Raw genomic sequence first — 18193 nt, forward strand, 5'->3', positions numbered from 1 at the left:
TTCTGAGGTCTGGTGTGGCGTATTGGTGGATGTACAAAGAGACCCTTGGGCATGAATAAGAGGGCGCAGCATGCCAAAACTGAGGTGTCATAGAAGAACGATATCTGGGAGCTGACCACTGGATAGGCCTGGGTGGCTACCTGCCGTAATGGAAGCTGGTGCGTTAGCAGGGCTGTGGGCATTTCTGTCTTGGGATAGTGTGAGAAGCTGTCAAACAGATTTCAGGAGCGTTAGCAGAACCATGTTGGAATTGTACTGTCCAAGAATAGCGTGGGCGGCTCCTGGCACTTATGTGGAGCCTTGTCACAGCTGTGTGTAGGAAATCGACATCTGATAAACTTGAAATGCTGTCTCTAAGGGCCTTGGTATTTTTGCAAGTCCCGGGGTCAGCACTCCAGTCCCCAGAGAAACCGAAGGTCTGGCTTGAGGTACATTGGGATGTGCATGATGAGAACTCGAAGGTACCTTGATCAAACATGTCTGGTATCATAGGAGGTGCAATAAGTGCGAATTGAGGTACTTCTGTTAATAGGGGCTCAGCAGGGGAATACCTGGAGGTGCTGGGAGCCTGTATTGAGGTACATTAGTGTGTGTGTGCCTCATGGCTGAGCTCTTATCACAGTTGTTTGTAGACTCAATATTGGAATTCTAGGAGTGTTGACTGGCATGATGGGGGCCTATTGGCAAAGCCGTTTTGCCCCTGGAATAGTAAATAATGCTGCAGTCCTAAGATAGTAAATGTCTACAATCTAGATTGCTTTTTCAACATGTTTCTACTTCCTACTGCGCTTCTTTATTTGTTTTCTCAGCATGTGACCCGTTGGCACTGGTGTTGTTTGTTTGTATAATACTTGGTTTGCTTTTTTTATTACAGGCCTTTTGGTTGCTGTATTTGTTCCTCGTCCTTGGAACCACTGCCGATAAATTGTAAGTAGAAATCTGTCATTTTCCCCCCGATTTTTGAGCAGGTACCTAGTGCCTTCTGTGCTTTCTGTTCACTTCCTTTCGCCTCTTCTGACTTAAGCCTCTCCACTCTAGCTTTCCTTCACTCCACTGCGTGGACATTGCTGTCTCCTATATGTCTAATTTCATCACCTCTGCCCATCACAACCACTTCTTCTACTCCATCCCTGTGGTCCTGTCTATCCTCGCTCATGGTGCTATTAATTAGTGGTCCTCCCGGCTTTATCCTGGACTGGCTATTCACTTTTCTCTGTGCTACCTCCTCTGATGACATAATATCCTTATTCAGTTTCTCTTGTGCCAGTCTTAGCCGATGATACGCCAAATCTTTTTCTCTTCTATGCTCACCTCGAAGAAATTATCCAAATCTCTGACCGTTTTGTGACTTTATGGTTCTATATTTTCTCATGTGCACTTAATCGAAAATAAAATGTCCTGCTTTCCTGCAATCTCCACCGAAGGGTCAGTCCTCCGTACATTTCCTCAAGACCCCCTTCAACTATCCTCTGTAGAAATTGTGATTTGTTCTCCAGCCCTAACATGTGACAGGATTGTTTGGTTTCCAACAGGTGCCGGTAGTATATTATGCCAATAATCCACAAAGCTTCTCATTTCAAACCAGTGAAACTCTAAGGGCGTCCTGGTAATTAGCTGACCATACTACTGCAGCAGTATTCTAGTTGGCCTTCCACTCTACACCTCTCCATTATATTTGCCATACGTCATCTTTTATGCCCCACGTAACCACCCTACCTTCTGTCACTGACACCAATTGGCTAACTGTCCGCCTCTGGCTAGAATGTACATTTTATGCTTAAACTTAAAAGTTTTTCATGGAAAAGCCCCCCAGCACACATTTGCTGTGGCGCACCATACTTAGGCCAGAACGTCCTGTTTCAACAACCAACACCCCATGGTGTTTTTTTTTAAAACCTATTTTATTGCATTTTAGAAACATAAACACAATGTTTGCTTAAGACATCAATAAGTACGTTTACATGGGCGGTCGAATAATAGAATTTACATATAAAATATTTGTTAATCTAGGATATAGGTACAGTAGAGAGCCATGTACAGTGCATCTAATCATGTTATTACGAAGATATAATAGTCCATGACGGAGAAAGTAAACCTAAACAACCACACAACTACCCCGGTCCTACCCTCCCAATGTATCTGCCCTGCCAATTCCACATTCTCCAATCACTCAACCTGATGTAATTAGAGTGCGAGCGGTCCCCGCACAAGAAATGTGGTAGGAGGCAATGTAAGTTGCTGATGTCTGGTGAAAAAGGGAAAGTCACAGGTGGGGTTCAGTCTGAGTTTGTCTCAAACAGGCGTCTTAGGAGCAGTCTGTGTCTTCCCCTTGAGGTTTGAATTGTTCTGACGCCCACGCCGTAACCAGCACCTCATGGTTGTTAATTTACTTCATGCACCCTTCTCATTTCCAGTCCTTTCACATCAGGACTCCAGTTCAAGGACATTCTCCCCTGTAAATATCATGTTTTATTCTCCCATTGTATTTCAAAGAGTGATCGCGAAGCTCATCGCTTCTGCCTTAAGTATCACCGACCGTAATTCTCAATGTTTACAATTACTCTAAATGAACCTGATTGAAATGCTCATGTTATCCACAGATACCTTAGGAATTTTTAGTTGGGACCAGGAAGCCATTATTAATCTAGCTTTTTAATGCAGTATATTTGGATAATTGATTGTTATTCTAAATACATAATTTTTAGATCTGAGGTAAGTCAATATCTTTTGATTTTATCAAATGTAGATGTATAATATACTGAAAGAGGTCATTCAGCCAGCTCCCTTCTTCCATTGGTCTGTTATTGAGTCATTCACATTTTTTGTCTGCCCACCACAGCACGCAACTTGGGGCGGTGGGTCCTTGCTGCCCTTTCCCAAGTAGCATATCCACACCCCCAAGTAGTTCTTTACAAGGACAGGCACCATATGCAATGTGTACCTTTTGTGACCAAAATAATAAGTCTTACCTGTAGTCACTGTTTTGTTTTAGATTGAGCAGGACCCAGTAATTTCCTAAAAATAATTATTTGCAAAGCTTAAAAAAAAAGCACTGGCAAAACCAAACCTCTGCAGCGGATATCAGACCTATTTATTAGCTTTGCCAATGCTGGTTGATTTTACAATGTTTATGCTTCAATTTTCATTTTGGTTCTCTTTTTGTGAATAAACTTGAGCATACATATTTTTAGGAGGATAATTCTGTTTTTATTAGATTATTCTCTTGACATTTTTGAAAATCTTGGGGGGAAGATCTAGCGGGAGACAGGATGTCGTGAAAGGCAACGTTTTCCATAACAGGAAATTGTTGGATAGATCACTTTTCCTTTCTTCCCTGTCGCTATATTCGTCTGCCCACACCTACACCACTTCCACAGTTGACTCGGATTGAGTCAGAGTCTTGCATGCTCACTGCGGTCCCTGTAGAGGCAATCCAAACATACAAAATCACACGAGTTTGGACAGTGGATCACAAAACATCCCAACCCCCTCCTTGCAGAGTGGATCTACTGGGAAATCCGTGCACCTCTTCTGTGCCACACTTTCTTATTTGTCCAGGGCCTGTCATGGATACCCCCCACCCCCTTAAGGGATGCCTCACGCCACTTGTTCCGAAACCTGAACCTGAGACCTGTACTGCAGCAGGTTGCTAATGAGCTAAGTAATTGGCAGGTATGCACTGTATGTAAAACATGTAAGACTAAAGTACATAAAACTGAATGAAATGTTTGGATTGTGTAAATGTTTAGATTGTGTGTGTTTTCTCAAACCGTTCAAAAGAATCGACAAAGCAATTCGTATTGACCTACCCGATGCTTCCTTTAGGCCATAAAATGGGCAATACGTCTAATATTTTGACTTTTCTTTTTGTAGCTTTTGCCCAAATTTATCGGCTATCTCCACCAACCTGAAGTTGTCTCACAACGTCGCTGTATCCTTTTAAGACTTTCCATTGGTCATTGGGCGTGGTGATGCATTGCCGGGACAGTGGGCAGGGATGAATTTCACCATTACAAAAACAGTCTGCTTTGGGAATGGGAAGTGCTTCCTCTGCCACCTATTGATTAGACCCCGTCTGCCTTAAACTGATGAAGTCTCTACAAGTGTTTGGGATTGCCTTTGATCCGGATGTTAACTTATAAATGTGCAGGCAAACAGATTATTTAACTCTTTAAACAAATTATAGTAATAATTCTGTCGAACTGTGATAATTGAAGCAGATGTTGAAGGAGAGTTTGTGTGGTCGTTTCTTGATTTCCTACCTTCAGACATGCACTGTGTGACAATATTCCAGCCTTGGTATGTTTGATACTAGGCTCTGGGGATATCCTAAAAATCTGGCATGGATCGGGCCCTCCAGGAGAACCTTGTTCTAGATCCATGGTTGTAAATAGAAGGCAATGGGCGGATGGGAGGATGTTGAAGCTCTACTGTGTGATGTTATCAAGGGGTCAAAGGATGCTTGATGTGTGTTACGGTCGTAACTTCCCCTCTCCTAAATGTCCCTTCCTTGTTCCCGTTCCCCCCGCGCGCCCCTTATTTGCATACATTACGCCTGATAGCGCGTGTTTGTATATTGCCATCTGACAGTTGGTTTACAGTTGATAAGGGCTGTTGCATCTGCCCATGATTGAGCTGGTGACCGGATTGCTCTACCCGGTGTGTCGTATTACTTGAAATAAAGTGACACTTTCAAAAGTACCCTGTGTCTACTTTACAAATTTGGCGACGAGGACGGCACACCGGAGAACCCACCACTGAAGAATTTTCAAGGTTTACATCTTTAAGCGTGTATTTCCACACACGAAGAATATATGAGTTGAGGAAAAAAAAAGAGCCTCCCTGATTTCCGGCAAAATTTTGATATTTGAGTGAGTTAAAAAAAAATTCCCTTGAACTTAGAGCGAATTAAATGTGACCAGTAAATAATGAATTAACCTTGGGCGTTCTCGTGAATTGAATTATTGAAGAAAAGTAAGACCCAGGTTGAAGAACTCTGGAATCAACGCTAGTTCATGAGGTGAGCGCTTTAAGCTAATTTGAGGAGAAGTGAGCAAGGCAGAGAACAAATCGTTCTGTGTAACCGCATTTATGAATTTAATGTGAATCGGCGCGCAAACAGCGTTTGAAGTGAGATTCTCCTCAGATCTCTGTTGTGCAACTGAATAATCATCAAACAACGGCGCATACTTGAGTTGGGAAAAATTCCCTTGAACTTAAAGCGTATTAAATGTGACCAGTAAATAATGGATTAACCTTGGGCGTTCTCGTGATTTGAAATATTGAAGAAAAGTAAGACCCAGGTTGAAGAACACTGGAATCAACGCAAGTTCATGAGGTGAGCGCTTTAAGCTAATTTGAGGAGAAGTGAGCGAGGCAGAGGACAAATCGTTCTGTGTAACCGCATTTATGAATTTAATGTGAATCGGCGCGCAAACAGCGTTCGAAGTGAGATTCTCCTCAGATCTCCTTTGTGCGACTGAATAATCATCAAACAACAGCGCCTACTTTATAGCAAGCGTATCAAGGCACTGCCGCCTTGTGGCCATTTTAAGACTTATTAATTTTTGAAAAGCAAGCGGCGGAACTAAATGTGACAGCGATCACAAATATTTAAATAAATTTTGAAGTTAAGAGGGAAAATAAGAATGAGCAACTGAATAGATTTGAGCAGCATAAAGGAATCGGCGAGATTTAATGTGGTGATATCGACTAATATTGGAAACGGCGCAGCAGCGGTGCGTCCATTGGGGCGTAGGGGCGTAGCCCCACTAAGCCACATGGACGCACCGTGGTATTTTCGGCAATAATTACCTCTGTGTGACTGTGTTATCAGCGCTACCGGCCGGGAATCCGCCGGGAGTGGGAAACACCCGACTCAATCGGGAGTGCGCAGGGGGTGGGGCTGGCTGGGCTGCTGCAGCTTGAGTGACAGTCCTCACTCAGCTGCAGCAGTACTGGGCATGACAAGGTGAGGTGCCACCTTGCCCGAGCATGCGCGCTAGACTTTCCCCATAGAGAGGGGTGCTGCTTCTTACAGGCGCCGCCGCTGAAAACACGTTAAAAAAAGGGCGAGTGGTAAATGTGCCCCCCCAGCGCCAGGATTGGCTAGTCCTACCACCGCTCGGAAGGTGTCACAGGAGTAAAGGCGGGCATTTAGCCCGGAACTGGCATCGACCCGCGTCAGTGCCCGTGCTCGCGCCAGCAAGTTGAGAGCAGTTAATGCGAGGAAAGAATATTCACATCTCATAAAGATAGGACTTAAATTGTAGCATCTGGCTCGGATTAGTGTAGATGGTAAAGCGAGGCTTATCGCCACTGGCTGTAGGCCCCGTCGCACCGAGGCTGCCCCTGCCTCCCTGTTTGCGTTTCACAATGCGCACGAACGCCTGACTTTTACAGGTTTATCTGTGCCAATGCAGGGCGCTTTCCCCCAAGACATCAATAATTAAAGCCTCATTGGCATCTCCGCAGCTGGCCCTGTGGATTCACTTGGGGCTGGACAGATGAGCGCTGAGCTGCGCGAGGGAAGACGGCCGAGCTTTTGTAAGCGCCACGCTTAATCTGCTTTGGCCCGTAACTTAATTTTCTCTTCTCTACTCATTTTATCGGAATGCTTGCTTTTTATGCTACAAGACCCACACCTGTGTCTGCGCAGCAAACATCAATTAAGACTCAGCACAAAGAAAATGAAGTATATTAACATGGGAATAAAAAAGGTACGCTTGATCTTTACAAAATATATCGTCTAAACTTTACGAAGGTACAAAATGCACTTTGTAGAATTAAGCTTTTTAAAACTTCACGATTCCTGCTTTGTATTTCTTTGTTGAGGTGAATAATTCTTTTAAACAGGTGAAAAGGGGCCTGTATTAACTATCTCAAATGTTTGTATTGAAGTCAGTTTTAGTTTCCAGCAAGGAGGAGGAAGTGACGCCTCCTCTAGCTCGAATGTTGTCGTCCCCCTTTGCAGTCATTATCTGATCTAGATTTCCCTTGCCAAATGCTTCGTGGAAAAGGATTCCCAGTAAACCCGTTTATGGGAGCTGAGCCCGATTCTACTGTGGGAGCATGGAATAAAACGACACAAACCTTTGGAAATGCCATCGTTAGCGCGCCGTTGTCATGTTCCTTCTACTCGCCTTGTGTTTTCCATGCTCGTAAAATCCTCTTGCGGCCCAGGACGCAGTTCTTTTGTGTGGGAATGTTGCTGAAACAAACGGACCACTGCAGTTTGTCTTCAAACAATATTGTTTGCATTTCAAAAATGAAGGCAATGTTTTTGAAGAAGGAATCCTGATAGAACAATAAAGAGCTGTATTTCACTCGTGGGAATACAGAACATGAACTTGTTTTAACTTGTGAGTGTTTTTACGTTATTGCTTTAAAAGATTTGAGCTTTTCATATTGCATATTGGTTTGCTTTAATAAACAAGGTGGGGGCAGTGAATCCGAGGCCATTTGCATGATTGAAGACGGATATAAAGGTAATTTTAAGTTCCTTGTGTGTGTATGAAATGGGATGGATTATTAATGAGCATTGCTTGGGCTAAGGTTTCAGCCTGTTTGCAGAAGTATTTGTCAGCCTCATCTTTTCAGGCTGAACTTGTTTAATGCCATAATTGCAACAGGGGTTAGCTGTGAGGCTGCTTTATTCCATCAGTTTTCGGTTGGGGGTCGAAGGCGCCAAGAATGTTATTAGATTTCCATTGTGCACTGAAGGTTCAGCTGCAGAGCAGAGAGCAGTTGGGTGTGTTGGGGGTGGTGCTGCGGGGATCGGGTGGATGTGGTGGAGTGCGAGGAGGAAGGATGGGTGATGAGGTAGGGCAGGCCTCTTCACCGAGTGCCTCATAAGCTGCTGGAAGCTGTCCAGGCACCGAACCAAGGTTCGATTCTCGACCATGGCTCAACCTCATGCCATTCTGGGTACACCACTTAATAAATCTCTCCGCGCCTATCAAAAATGAATTTGTTTGTCTGTAATGTAAAACTCTCCAATACCTTCGGGAAGAGTTCGCTTTGTACAAAACTGCAAAAGTAATCTGTCTTGCCAGTTTTTTGTTTGTTTTTAGAACAAAAGCTTTATTGTACAACCTTAATCTATAGACACGTTCCAGTGCTAGCAGTATGTAGACACTGGGTGTGATATGTCATGTGTGCCACATGTCGCTGTCCTGATGAATAACACAGAAACACTAATGTGTGGCCTTGTCACCAGGACTGAGGGCACACCCGATCTGTTTTTCTCCAGCTGTCCGATTCGACGTGACACGCGTTCCGTTTACTAACATGAACTGCTGCTCAATAGAAATAGGGAACTTGGTGCCTGGGGGTCTGTTTTTCTGTGTGCCTGGGGGTCTGTTTCTCTATGTGCCTGGGGGTCTGTTTCTCTGTGTGCCTGGGGGTCTGTTGTTCTGTGTGCCTGGGGGTCTGTTGTTCTGTGTGCCTGGGGGTCTGTTGTTCTGTGTGCCTGGGGGTCTGTTGTTCTGTGTGTATGGGGGTGTGTTGTTCTGTGTGTATGGGGGTGTGTTGTTCTGTGTGTATGGGGGTGTGTTGTTCTGTGTGTATGGGGGTGTGTTGTTCTGTGTGTATGGGGGTGTGTTGTTCTGTGTGTGTGGGGGGTCTGTTCTGTGTTCCTGGGGGTCTCTTGTTCTGTGTTCCTGGGGTCTCTTGTTCTGTGTGCCTGGGGCGGTCTGTTGTTCTGTGTGCCTGGGGGCCGGTTGGTCTGTGTGCCTGGGGTGGTCTGTTGTTATGTGTATCAGGGGGCCAGTTGTTCTCTGTGTACCAGGGGGCCGGTTGTTCTCTGTGCCAGGGGGGCGGTTGTTCTCTGTGCCAGGGGGGCGGTTGTTCTGTGTCCCTGGGGGTCTGTTGTTCTGTGTGCATGGGGGTCTGTTGTTCTGTGTGCCTGGGGGTCTGTTGTTCTGTGTGCCTGGGGGTCTGTTGTTCTGTGTGGCTGGGGGTCTGTTGTTCTGTGTGCCTGGGGGGGTATGTTGTTCTGTGTGCATGGGGGTCTGTTGTTCTGTGTGTGGGGGGGGTCTCTTGTTCTGTTTGCCTGGGGTCTGTTGTTCTGTCGGCATGGGGGTCTGCCCGGTGGTATGTATGCATGTGGTACTGTAGGTGTGTTAGTCTGAGAGTGCATGGATGTTTACATGCATGTATCATCTATGTCGAGTCAACATGTGCTTGGATGGTGTGTATCTGTATTTACTATAAAAGTCAAACACATTCGCTTTGCCAATATTTGGATTTCATCTCACTTCAAAAGCAAATTTAAAGTCTAATTTTACGCCCACTTTACCTCTCAGCCTTGGTCATGGTTCCTCTAGAGAGATAACGGATGCAGAAATCTGACATTAATAGAAACAGAGTGGCTGGCTTTTATCTGGTATAAATGCTATCTCCAAGGCCTGTAAGTATGAGTTTTTATGAAATTGCATTTTTGCATGTTGCCTAGCTGCAGGGAGGAGGTTAATATTGTTGTGTAGATATCTCAGTGCACAGGAGTCTGTGGCAAATTACTCAGGACATAAATACAGTGGGGAGTTCATTGCATTGATTGTAATTATTTCCCAAACACATGTAAACGCAAACCTGCTCACACATGCAAACAGCCACAAACACCAGCACATGTAAACTCAACCATACTCACACATGCACACAGCCACAAACACCAGAGACCAACAAGCAGACAACCACATCCACTCACTTATTCTGATAATGGGAAGTTCCAGGCTCAAGCATGCGTACCGGAGGGCCCTAGAACAGGTGAGGTGCCAAAGATATAAAGACAACACTCCTAGCATTACGGAGTAAAGCTCATTCTCTTTCCGGTTTTTCAAAGCTGTTCCGCTTAGAAAAGGGTCAGTTCCTCTTGAGCATTCCACAAGAGTGACTCGCAGAGTTGCTACAGAAGAGTCACGTGCTGCTTCCTGGGTGTATAGGCCTATGGGGAAGGCATATGAGTCATCAGTCATTGCTTCATAGGTTCCTCGCAGTGACCGTGTGTAGGACCTGTATAATTTGATCATTGAATAGTCATATTGTATGGCTAAGCAGACCTTGAAGTTCAGATTTTTTCTTTTTTGAGTTTTATATAGCGCGAACTAGACCTGAGACATCGGGTATCAGAGCGCTTTACATGAGCACCAGTTTCGTTATAGATGAACACCTTCATTTTTTTATTGGTAGGCACGGGGAGATTAAGTGATTTGCCCTGAATCACAGGATGTAGAGTGTTGTTGCTGAGAGTCTAACCAGGTTACCCAGCTTCAAAGCCGACCGCTCTAGCCGTAAGGCTACATCCTCTCCCCTGGATTGTTGATTGTAGTCAATTGGTCACAATTATGCAGCTCTCCTGTACGGATCGCTCATAGTGTTCTATTTACTTAATAAAAAATGTTTGGGGAAAACAACAAAAATGTTTGCCCATATAACGTTATTTTGTATTGCACGTTCGTTAAATGCCATTGTTGACATCCGCCATGCCGCTGTGCTTTTTCCTTGAAGCACATGTCTTTTCAATGCCATCTGAAATTCCTGCAGAGATTGGATGGGCCACATATTGGGTGATGTGGAGTTTCAGTGTAGAAGGACAGAGATGTAAAAGTCCCAGAACTAGGAGGCAAACATGGTGGCTTTGGTGTTGTTTGAAGGTTGTGATTGGTGGATCTAAGGTTCTGATCTGGTGTGTAGTATGGTAGAGTGTCAGAGAGGGTGTTGGGAGCCGTGTCATTTGCTGATTTGAAAGTTGTGATTGGTGAATCTAAAGTTCCAAGTTGGTGTGTAGCATGGTAGGGTGTCAGAGAGTAGGTTGAATGCCATGTCATTTGCTGATTTGTATGTCCATGTAAGTGGTTTGAATACGGTCCTGTTCTTGAAAGTGAGCCAGTTGGCCTGGTGACCAGATTCAGTCTGAGCATAATAGGACGGAATGTATGAAGCTCTGTGGTTATACTGAATAAGCAGCTACCTATGTTATGCCATCTATTAATGTAATAACTGCACTTTCACAATTGCTTTATTAACCTTCCTGCTTTCTCAAATTTGCTTGAAAATGCACGATTTTTCTTCTTTTTTTTCAAAATTTTCTTGGGGGGGGTTTCCCCCACAAACCCCCCTTTGGGAGTTCGGGCTCGCTCGCTGCGCTCGCTCGCTACGGTGCTGTATGCAAATCACTTTGCGCCCACCACTTTCAAATGTCACCCACCGCCCCTGAAACGGCGTTCCCTCAGTTGTGCTTATTTGGGACATTAGCAAGTATAGTGAATTCTCCACAGCGTCGATGCTTGAATTAATATAACTATATTATAATAGTTATATAATTATAATAGTGCAGCGCATTACAAGTTAGCCGTGTTAAAGTGGAATTGAGGCGCATTTTAGCAGCGGAATCCCTTGGATGTGAAAACTGCCTGAATGATGGAAGTGTGACTCTCCCCAGCGCAAAGCGAAGAAACTTGACTACACCTTAGTTGTAAATCAGCATCAGTGAGTGTCGACTGTCTGGGTAACACTTCTCCTTAAGGATTCGCAAGGAATAATTAGTTTACTTTGAAGCATCAGTTTCAGGAACGTTGGGTAGACAAGGCTATAGTTCCTGGCGGCGCTCTTCGGGCGTATCATTTTCCTCATTATATAATAAACAAAGGGGGGAGGGAGAGGAGAAGTGGATTCTGTCTCCCCTGGAGGTATGTATAAACAAAAGGAATCCACAAGGTTGGGTTTGGTGATCCCTACAATTGTGGGGAGCAACCAGTGTTGTTTAAATACCCCTCACACACCAAAAGGCCCCTTGGTGTCATGCTTCATCATCGGGGTCTTCGCAAACCTCTACGGAATGCGGCGTGCTACGACTCACGACTACGCAGGAGCACTTATAGGTGAACTATGTGTTGGTGTGTGTGAGGGTGAATTACTGTGAGTGGTGAGGTGAAAGAAAATTAAAAAATACCTGGCTCGTGGGTTTCCAAAAACTCTTTATTCAGTCCCCGGCTGGTATCATTAAAAAGTGCTAAGGAGGTAGCCTTTTCTATTAAGGGTAAGGCAACCTCACAAGTGCGTCGCCGACATGTTTCGGAGTGAAGAACTCCTTCTTCAGGACAAGGATATGCACTATGTATCCTCACCTTACTCACATGGGTGTGAATGTAAAAGTGTGCTCTACAAAAATAAATCTAGCTGAAATGTACCTATCTGATTAATTCAAGTTCGTTGCGCCCAATTGGCGAAATTACTGAACCTGTGAAGGAACAAAAAGGTCACAGTAAACCAAAATGCAGGACAAAAGTGTAATTACACAACAGGGTAAGAAAAGGAACCAGATGCGGTCCAGGAACCCTAGGAAATAAAAAACCAAAAAACACAGACAAACAAATAGACAGGGACACACATTGATTGTCTCTTGAAAATCATCATCAGGTGCCATACTATGGGATGGTGGGAAAGAAGGCATGCTGTAAGGAAAGTTGTAGCTGACTTAAGAACATAGGTCTATTAACCTCCTGAGGCAGATGCGTAGTATTGGGGGGTCTCCTGTCCTGCCCACTGTGGCAACCTATAAGGTGTTTAAGCAATCAGGATATTAGGATCAAAGATGGTGCATCCAGATCCAGGCAGGAAAAACACCCTTCACATACAAACACACTCACGGTTACAGCAGTGCCTGCTTGGCTTCCTCCCCTCAACGCGGCTCCGACGAAGTGTCGGTTCTATGAGAGGTTGCCCAATTTATAGTATCACCGTGATAGGATGATTACCCCTTGATTGAAAGCGGAAAATGCCCAAAGATGGATGTGGCCATTAAGTTTTATCCCGGTACTGCGCGTGTTGACTGGGCGTGTCCAGGGACAAACTGAGCATGTGCAGATAGATGATACTAACCGTCGGCGTCTGCGTCAGACGGTAGTGTCTGCGGAGGCACCCGGCCTTCCCAAGGAAGTGGTTCGCGCATGCGCGGATCAATGTCAAGTGACGCTATTCCAGCTGCTTCAGCTCGGGAGCGCCGCGGGCCCTTTATGCACGTGGATCTAGTAGTGCCGCTTGAAATGGATAACTAGTTATTCAAAAGCACTCAGGGCCAACAAACTCTCATTCTACAAATTATTTTACAAACTATTTTAGGGAATGTATGGAGAATGAAGGTGGCAGTGGGAGAGACAATGTTCAACCTCATGGTGAGGTGGGAGGGGGGTTGCGCAATAAGCACTAGGCTGAAGTTCTTTAATTTATTAGATGGATGTCATCTGGTTAGCGTAATTGGCTCCCTGGGATGGAGTCGTTTAGCCCATCTACATCTGAGCCCAAACGAAAGACCCATCTCTGTTCTTTCTCAAACAAACCCCTGTCAGAAGGTAGTTGTTCAATGACTGTCCAATGTATTTCGTTCACACAATGTTGTGCCTCCAGGAAATGTGATGCCATTTTTGTGGTTTGCTTTTTGCACCTCACATTGCTTTTGTGCTCATTAATCCTGGTTTTGACAGCGCGTGTAGTCATCCCTACATATCCCTTACCACAAGGACACGTGATCAGATACACGACGTTCCTGCTGTTACAGTTTGTGAAGGCACGTTGGTCCCATTTGGTGCCATTCCTGAATACAAGACTAAGGCTTTTTTCTGTGAGGTGACAGTTGTTGCAGTTACCGCATGGGTGATGTCCATGGAGACCCTGCAGTCTTGTCTGTTGGATCACCTGGGTGCAGGGTCTGGTATGCACCAAATGTAATGTAATGTAATGTAATGTATGTATACTTGTAAAGCGCACTGTTACCTCGTTACGTGGTGTCCTGGCGCTGTATACCGCTAGGGAACCCGTCCTGGCTTTCCCTGTGAGAGGGCACCCCAAGGTGAAGCCAGGCATCCCCGGCGTTGCTGGGGCCGTTGTGGAGATTAAGCAAGCTATTGCCCAGAGTTGCAGAGTGGGACCCATGGTTAGCGTAGGCACCTAAGCGAGAATTATCGAGTCCGCGGACATTGACCCAAGACCCTGCCGCGTCGGGAATTGAACCCTGGTCCCGGGTCGACCTCTGCTTCAGGGTCTGCCGCTTCTAACCGGTGAGCCACACTTCTCCACCAAGATATCCTTTAGGTTCCTTCCTCTCCTGTGGGCGAACAGGGGTTTTTCTAATTCTAGATTGCCACTTGTCAGGATACGCCAATGTTTATTTACCAGTTTTGAGACCTGGTTTGAGACGGAACTGTACGTTGTCACACAGACTGTTCTGTTCTCTGTCACTTCTTTAGGAAGACCGTCTTCCAAAAGTGCCTCCCGATTGTTGTTGCGGGCCCTTTTCATTGCCTGTTGTATAATTCTTTCTGGATATTTTCTCTGTTGCAGTTTCTTGCTTAGGTCTAAAGCTTGGGACTTATATTTGCCCACATCACTACAGTTACGTCGTAGGCGTAGGAACTGCCCGTATGGTAAGTTCTCCCTTAGGTGGCGCGGGTGGAAACTGTCATACCTAAGGAGACAGTTCCTGGCTGTGGGCTTAAAATGTGTCTCAGTTTTCAAGTAGCCTGCCTCATGGTAAATGTTTAGGTCCAGGAAAACCATGGAGTCATTGGACATCTGGTGGGTGAATTTAAGAAAATTGTTCTGATTGTTGATCCACTGCATGAAATCAACGACAGTCTGACCATCCCCTGACCAAATGACCAAGACATCATTGATGTAACGTCTCCAGGAGAGGATCCTTCTCCTGAACGGGTTATTGGGGTGCAGGATTTTGGTGGTCTCCAGGTGGTGTACATAGAGACCAGCCAGGCTCGGCGCAAAAGTGCTGCCCATGCTTGTCCCGTGTCGTTGTAGATACAGGGTTCCTTCATATTCGAAGAAATTCTTGGTAAGGGCCATAGAGATACATTCCATCACTACCCCACGGGGGGTATGATAGTTCCAATGTTTGCTGTATAATACTTCCTCAATAATGAGGAGAGTTTCGTCGTGCGGGAGGCTCGTATACAAGCTCTCCACGTCTAGGCTTAGTAATATCTGGGAATTAGGGTCGAATGGGTGGTTTTGTAACATTTGGAGCACAGCTTTTGTGTCCATACGAATTCAATTTGGGGCTATGACTGAAGAAGCTCTGGCTCACGATTGGCTTTCAAAGAAAGAGGCCCAATTTCTAACACAAAAGAACCCTCGAATACCATATTTCTACACGATACCCAAGGTTCACAAGAACCTGCATAATCCACCTGGCCACCCCATTGTGTCCGGCATATCTTCAATACTTGAACCACTTTCCAAGTTCGCGGATGCATTCTTGAGACCTTTGGTTCAAGCTACAGATACCTACCTTAAGGACACAAAAGCTGTGCTCCAAATGTTACAAAACCACCCATTCGACCCTAATTCCCAGATATTACTAAGCCTAGACGTGGAGAGCTTGTATACGAGCCTCCCGCACGACGAAACTCTCCTCATTATTGAGGAAGTATTATACAGCAAACATTGGAACTATCATACCCCCCGTGGGGTAGTGATGGAATGTATCTCTATGGCCCTTACCAAGAATTTCTTCGAATATGAAGGAACCCTGTATCTACAACGACACGGGACAAGCATGGGCAGCACTTTTGCGCCAAGCCTGGCTGGTCTCTATGTACACCACCTGGAGACCACCAAAATCCTGCACCCCAATAACCCGTTCAGGAGAAGGATCCTCTCCTGGAGACGTTACATCAATGATGTCTTGGTCATTTGGTCAGGGGATGGTCAGACTATCATTGATTTCATGCCGTGGATCAACAATCAGAACAATTTTCTTAAATTCACCCACCAGATGTCCAATGACTCCATGGTTTTCCTGGACCTAAACATTTACCATGAGGCAGGCTACTTGAAAACTGAGACACATTTTAAGCCCACAGCCAGGAACTGTCTCCTTAGGTATGACAGTTTCCACCCACGCCACCTAAGGGAGAACTTACCATACGGGCAGTTCCTATGCCTACGACGTAACTGTAGTGATGTGGGCAAATATAAGTCCCAAGCTTTAGACCTAAGCAAGAAACTGCAACAGAGAAAATATCCAGAAAGAATTATACAACAGGCAATGAAAAGGGCCCGCAACAACAATCAGGAGGCACTTTTGGAAGACGGTCTTCCTAAAGAAGTGACAGAGAACAGAACAGTCTGTGTGACAACGTACAGTTCCGTCTCAAACCAGGTCTCAAAACTGGTAAATAAACATTGGCGTATCCTGACAAGTGGCAATCTAGAATTAGAAAAACCCCTGTTCGCCCACAGGAGAGGAAGGAACCTAAAGGATATCTTGGTGCATACCAGACCCTGCACCCAGGTGATCCAACAGACAAGACTGCAGGGTCTCCATGGACATCACCCATGCGGTAACTGCAACAACTGTCACCTCACAGAAAAAAGCCTTAGTCTTGTATTCAGGAATGGCACCAAATGGGACCAACGTGCCTTCACAAACTGTAACAGCAGGAACGTCGTGTATCTGATCACGTGTCCTTGTGGTAAGGAATATGTAGGGATGACTACACGCGCTGTCAAAACCAGGATTAATGAGCACAAAAGCAATGTGAGGTGCAAAAAGCAAACCACAAAAATGGCATCACATTTCCTGGAGGCACAACATTGTGTGAACGAAATACATTGGACAGTCATTGAACAACTACCTTCTGACAGGGGTTTGTTTGAGAAAGAACAGAGATGGGTCTTTCGTTTGGGCTTAGATGTAGATGGGCTAAACGACTCCATCCCATGGAGCCAATTACGCTAACCAGATGACATCCATCTAATAAATTAAAGAACTTCAGCCTAGTGCTTATTGCGCAACCCCCCTCCCACCTCACCATGAGGTTGAACATTGTCTCTCCCACTGCCACCTTCATTCTCCATACATTCCCTAAAATAGTTTGTAAAATAATTTGTAGAATGAGAGTTTGTTGGCCCTGAGTGCTTTTGAATAACTAGTTATCATCCATTTCAAGCGGCACTACTAGATCCACGTGCATAAAGGGCCCGCGGCGCTCCCGAGCTGAAGCAGCTGGAATAGCGTCACTTGACATTGATCCGCGCATGCGCGAACCACTTCCTTGGGAAGGCCGGGTGCCTCCGCAGACACTACCGTCTGACGCAGACGCCGACGGTTAGTATCATCTATCTGCGCATGCTCCGTTTGTCCCTGGACACGCCCAGTCAACACGCGCAGTACCGGGATAAAACTTAATGGCCACATCCATCTTTGGGCATTTTCCGCTTTCAATCAAGGGGCAATCATCCTATCACAGTGATACTATAAATTGGGCAACCTCTCATAGAACCGACACTTCGTCGGAGCCGCGTTGAGGGGAGGAAGCCAAGCAGGCACTGCTGTAACCGTGAGTGTGTTTGTATGTGAAGGGTGTTTTTCCTGCCTGGATCTGGATGCACCATCTTTGATCCTAATATCCTGATTGCTTAAACACCTTATAGGTTGCCACAGTGGGCAGGACAGGAGACCCCCAATACTACGCATCTGCCTCAGGAGGTTAATAGACCTATGTTCTTAAGTCAGCTACAACTTTCCTTACAGCATGCCTTCTTTCCCACCATCCCATAGTATGGCACCTGATGATGATTTTCAAGAGACAATCAATGTGTGTCCCTGTCTATTTGTTTGTCTGTGTTTTTTGGTTTTTTATTTCCTAGGGTTCCTGGACCGCATCTGGTTCCTTTTCTTACCCTGTTGTGTAATTACACTTTTGTCCTGCATTTTGGTTTACTGTGACCTTTTTGTTCCTTCACAGGTTCAGTAATTTCGCCAATTGGGCGCAACGAACTTGAATTAATCAGATAGGTACATTTCACCTAGATTTATTTTTGTAGAGCACACTTTTACATTCACACCCATGTGAGTAAGGTGAGGATACATAGTGCATATCCTTGTCCTGAAGAAGGAGTTCTTCACTCCGAAACATGTCGGCGACGCACTTGTGAGGTTGCCTTACCCTTAATAGAAAAGGCTACCTCCTTAGCACTTTTTAATGATACCAGCCGGGGACTGAATAAAGAGTTTTTGGAAACCCACGAGCCAGGTATTTTTTAATTTTCTTTCACCTCACCACTCACAGTAATTCACCCTCACACACACCAACACATAGTTCACCTATAAGTGCTCCTGCGTAGTCGTGAGTCGTAGCACGCCGCATTCCGTAGAGGTTTGCGAAGACCCCGATGATGA

General features: G+C 45.3%; 1 protein-coding gene across 3 annotated transcripts in view; it reads left to right on the forward strand.

The window, feature by feature from the left end:
• SLC8B1 (solute carrier family 8 member B1) overlaps positions 1 to 18193 on the forward strand; it is a 206171-nt gene that overhangs the window by 119154 nt on the left and 68824 nt on the right. For all 3 annotated transcript variants that reach the window (XM_078667148.1, XM_078667147.1, XM_078667149.1), the window contains 2 exons: positions 875 to 927; positions 3874 to 3930. In XM_078667148.1, the coding sequence (XP_078523274.1) occupies positions 875 to 927; positions 3874 to 3930 (110 nt within the window). The remainder of the gene's footprint in view (positions 1 to 874; positions 928 to 3873; positions 3931 to 18193) is intronic.

This window comes from Lissotriton helveticus, chromosome 11 (assembly GCF_964261635.1).
Source record: "Lissotriton helveticus chromosome 11, aLisHel1.1, whole genome shotgun sequence".
Classification (NCBI taxonomy): domain Eukaryota; kingdom Metazoa; phylum Chordata; class Amphibia; order Caudata; family Salamandridae; genus Lissotriton; species Lissotriton helveticus.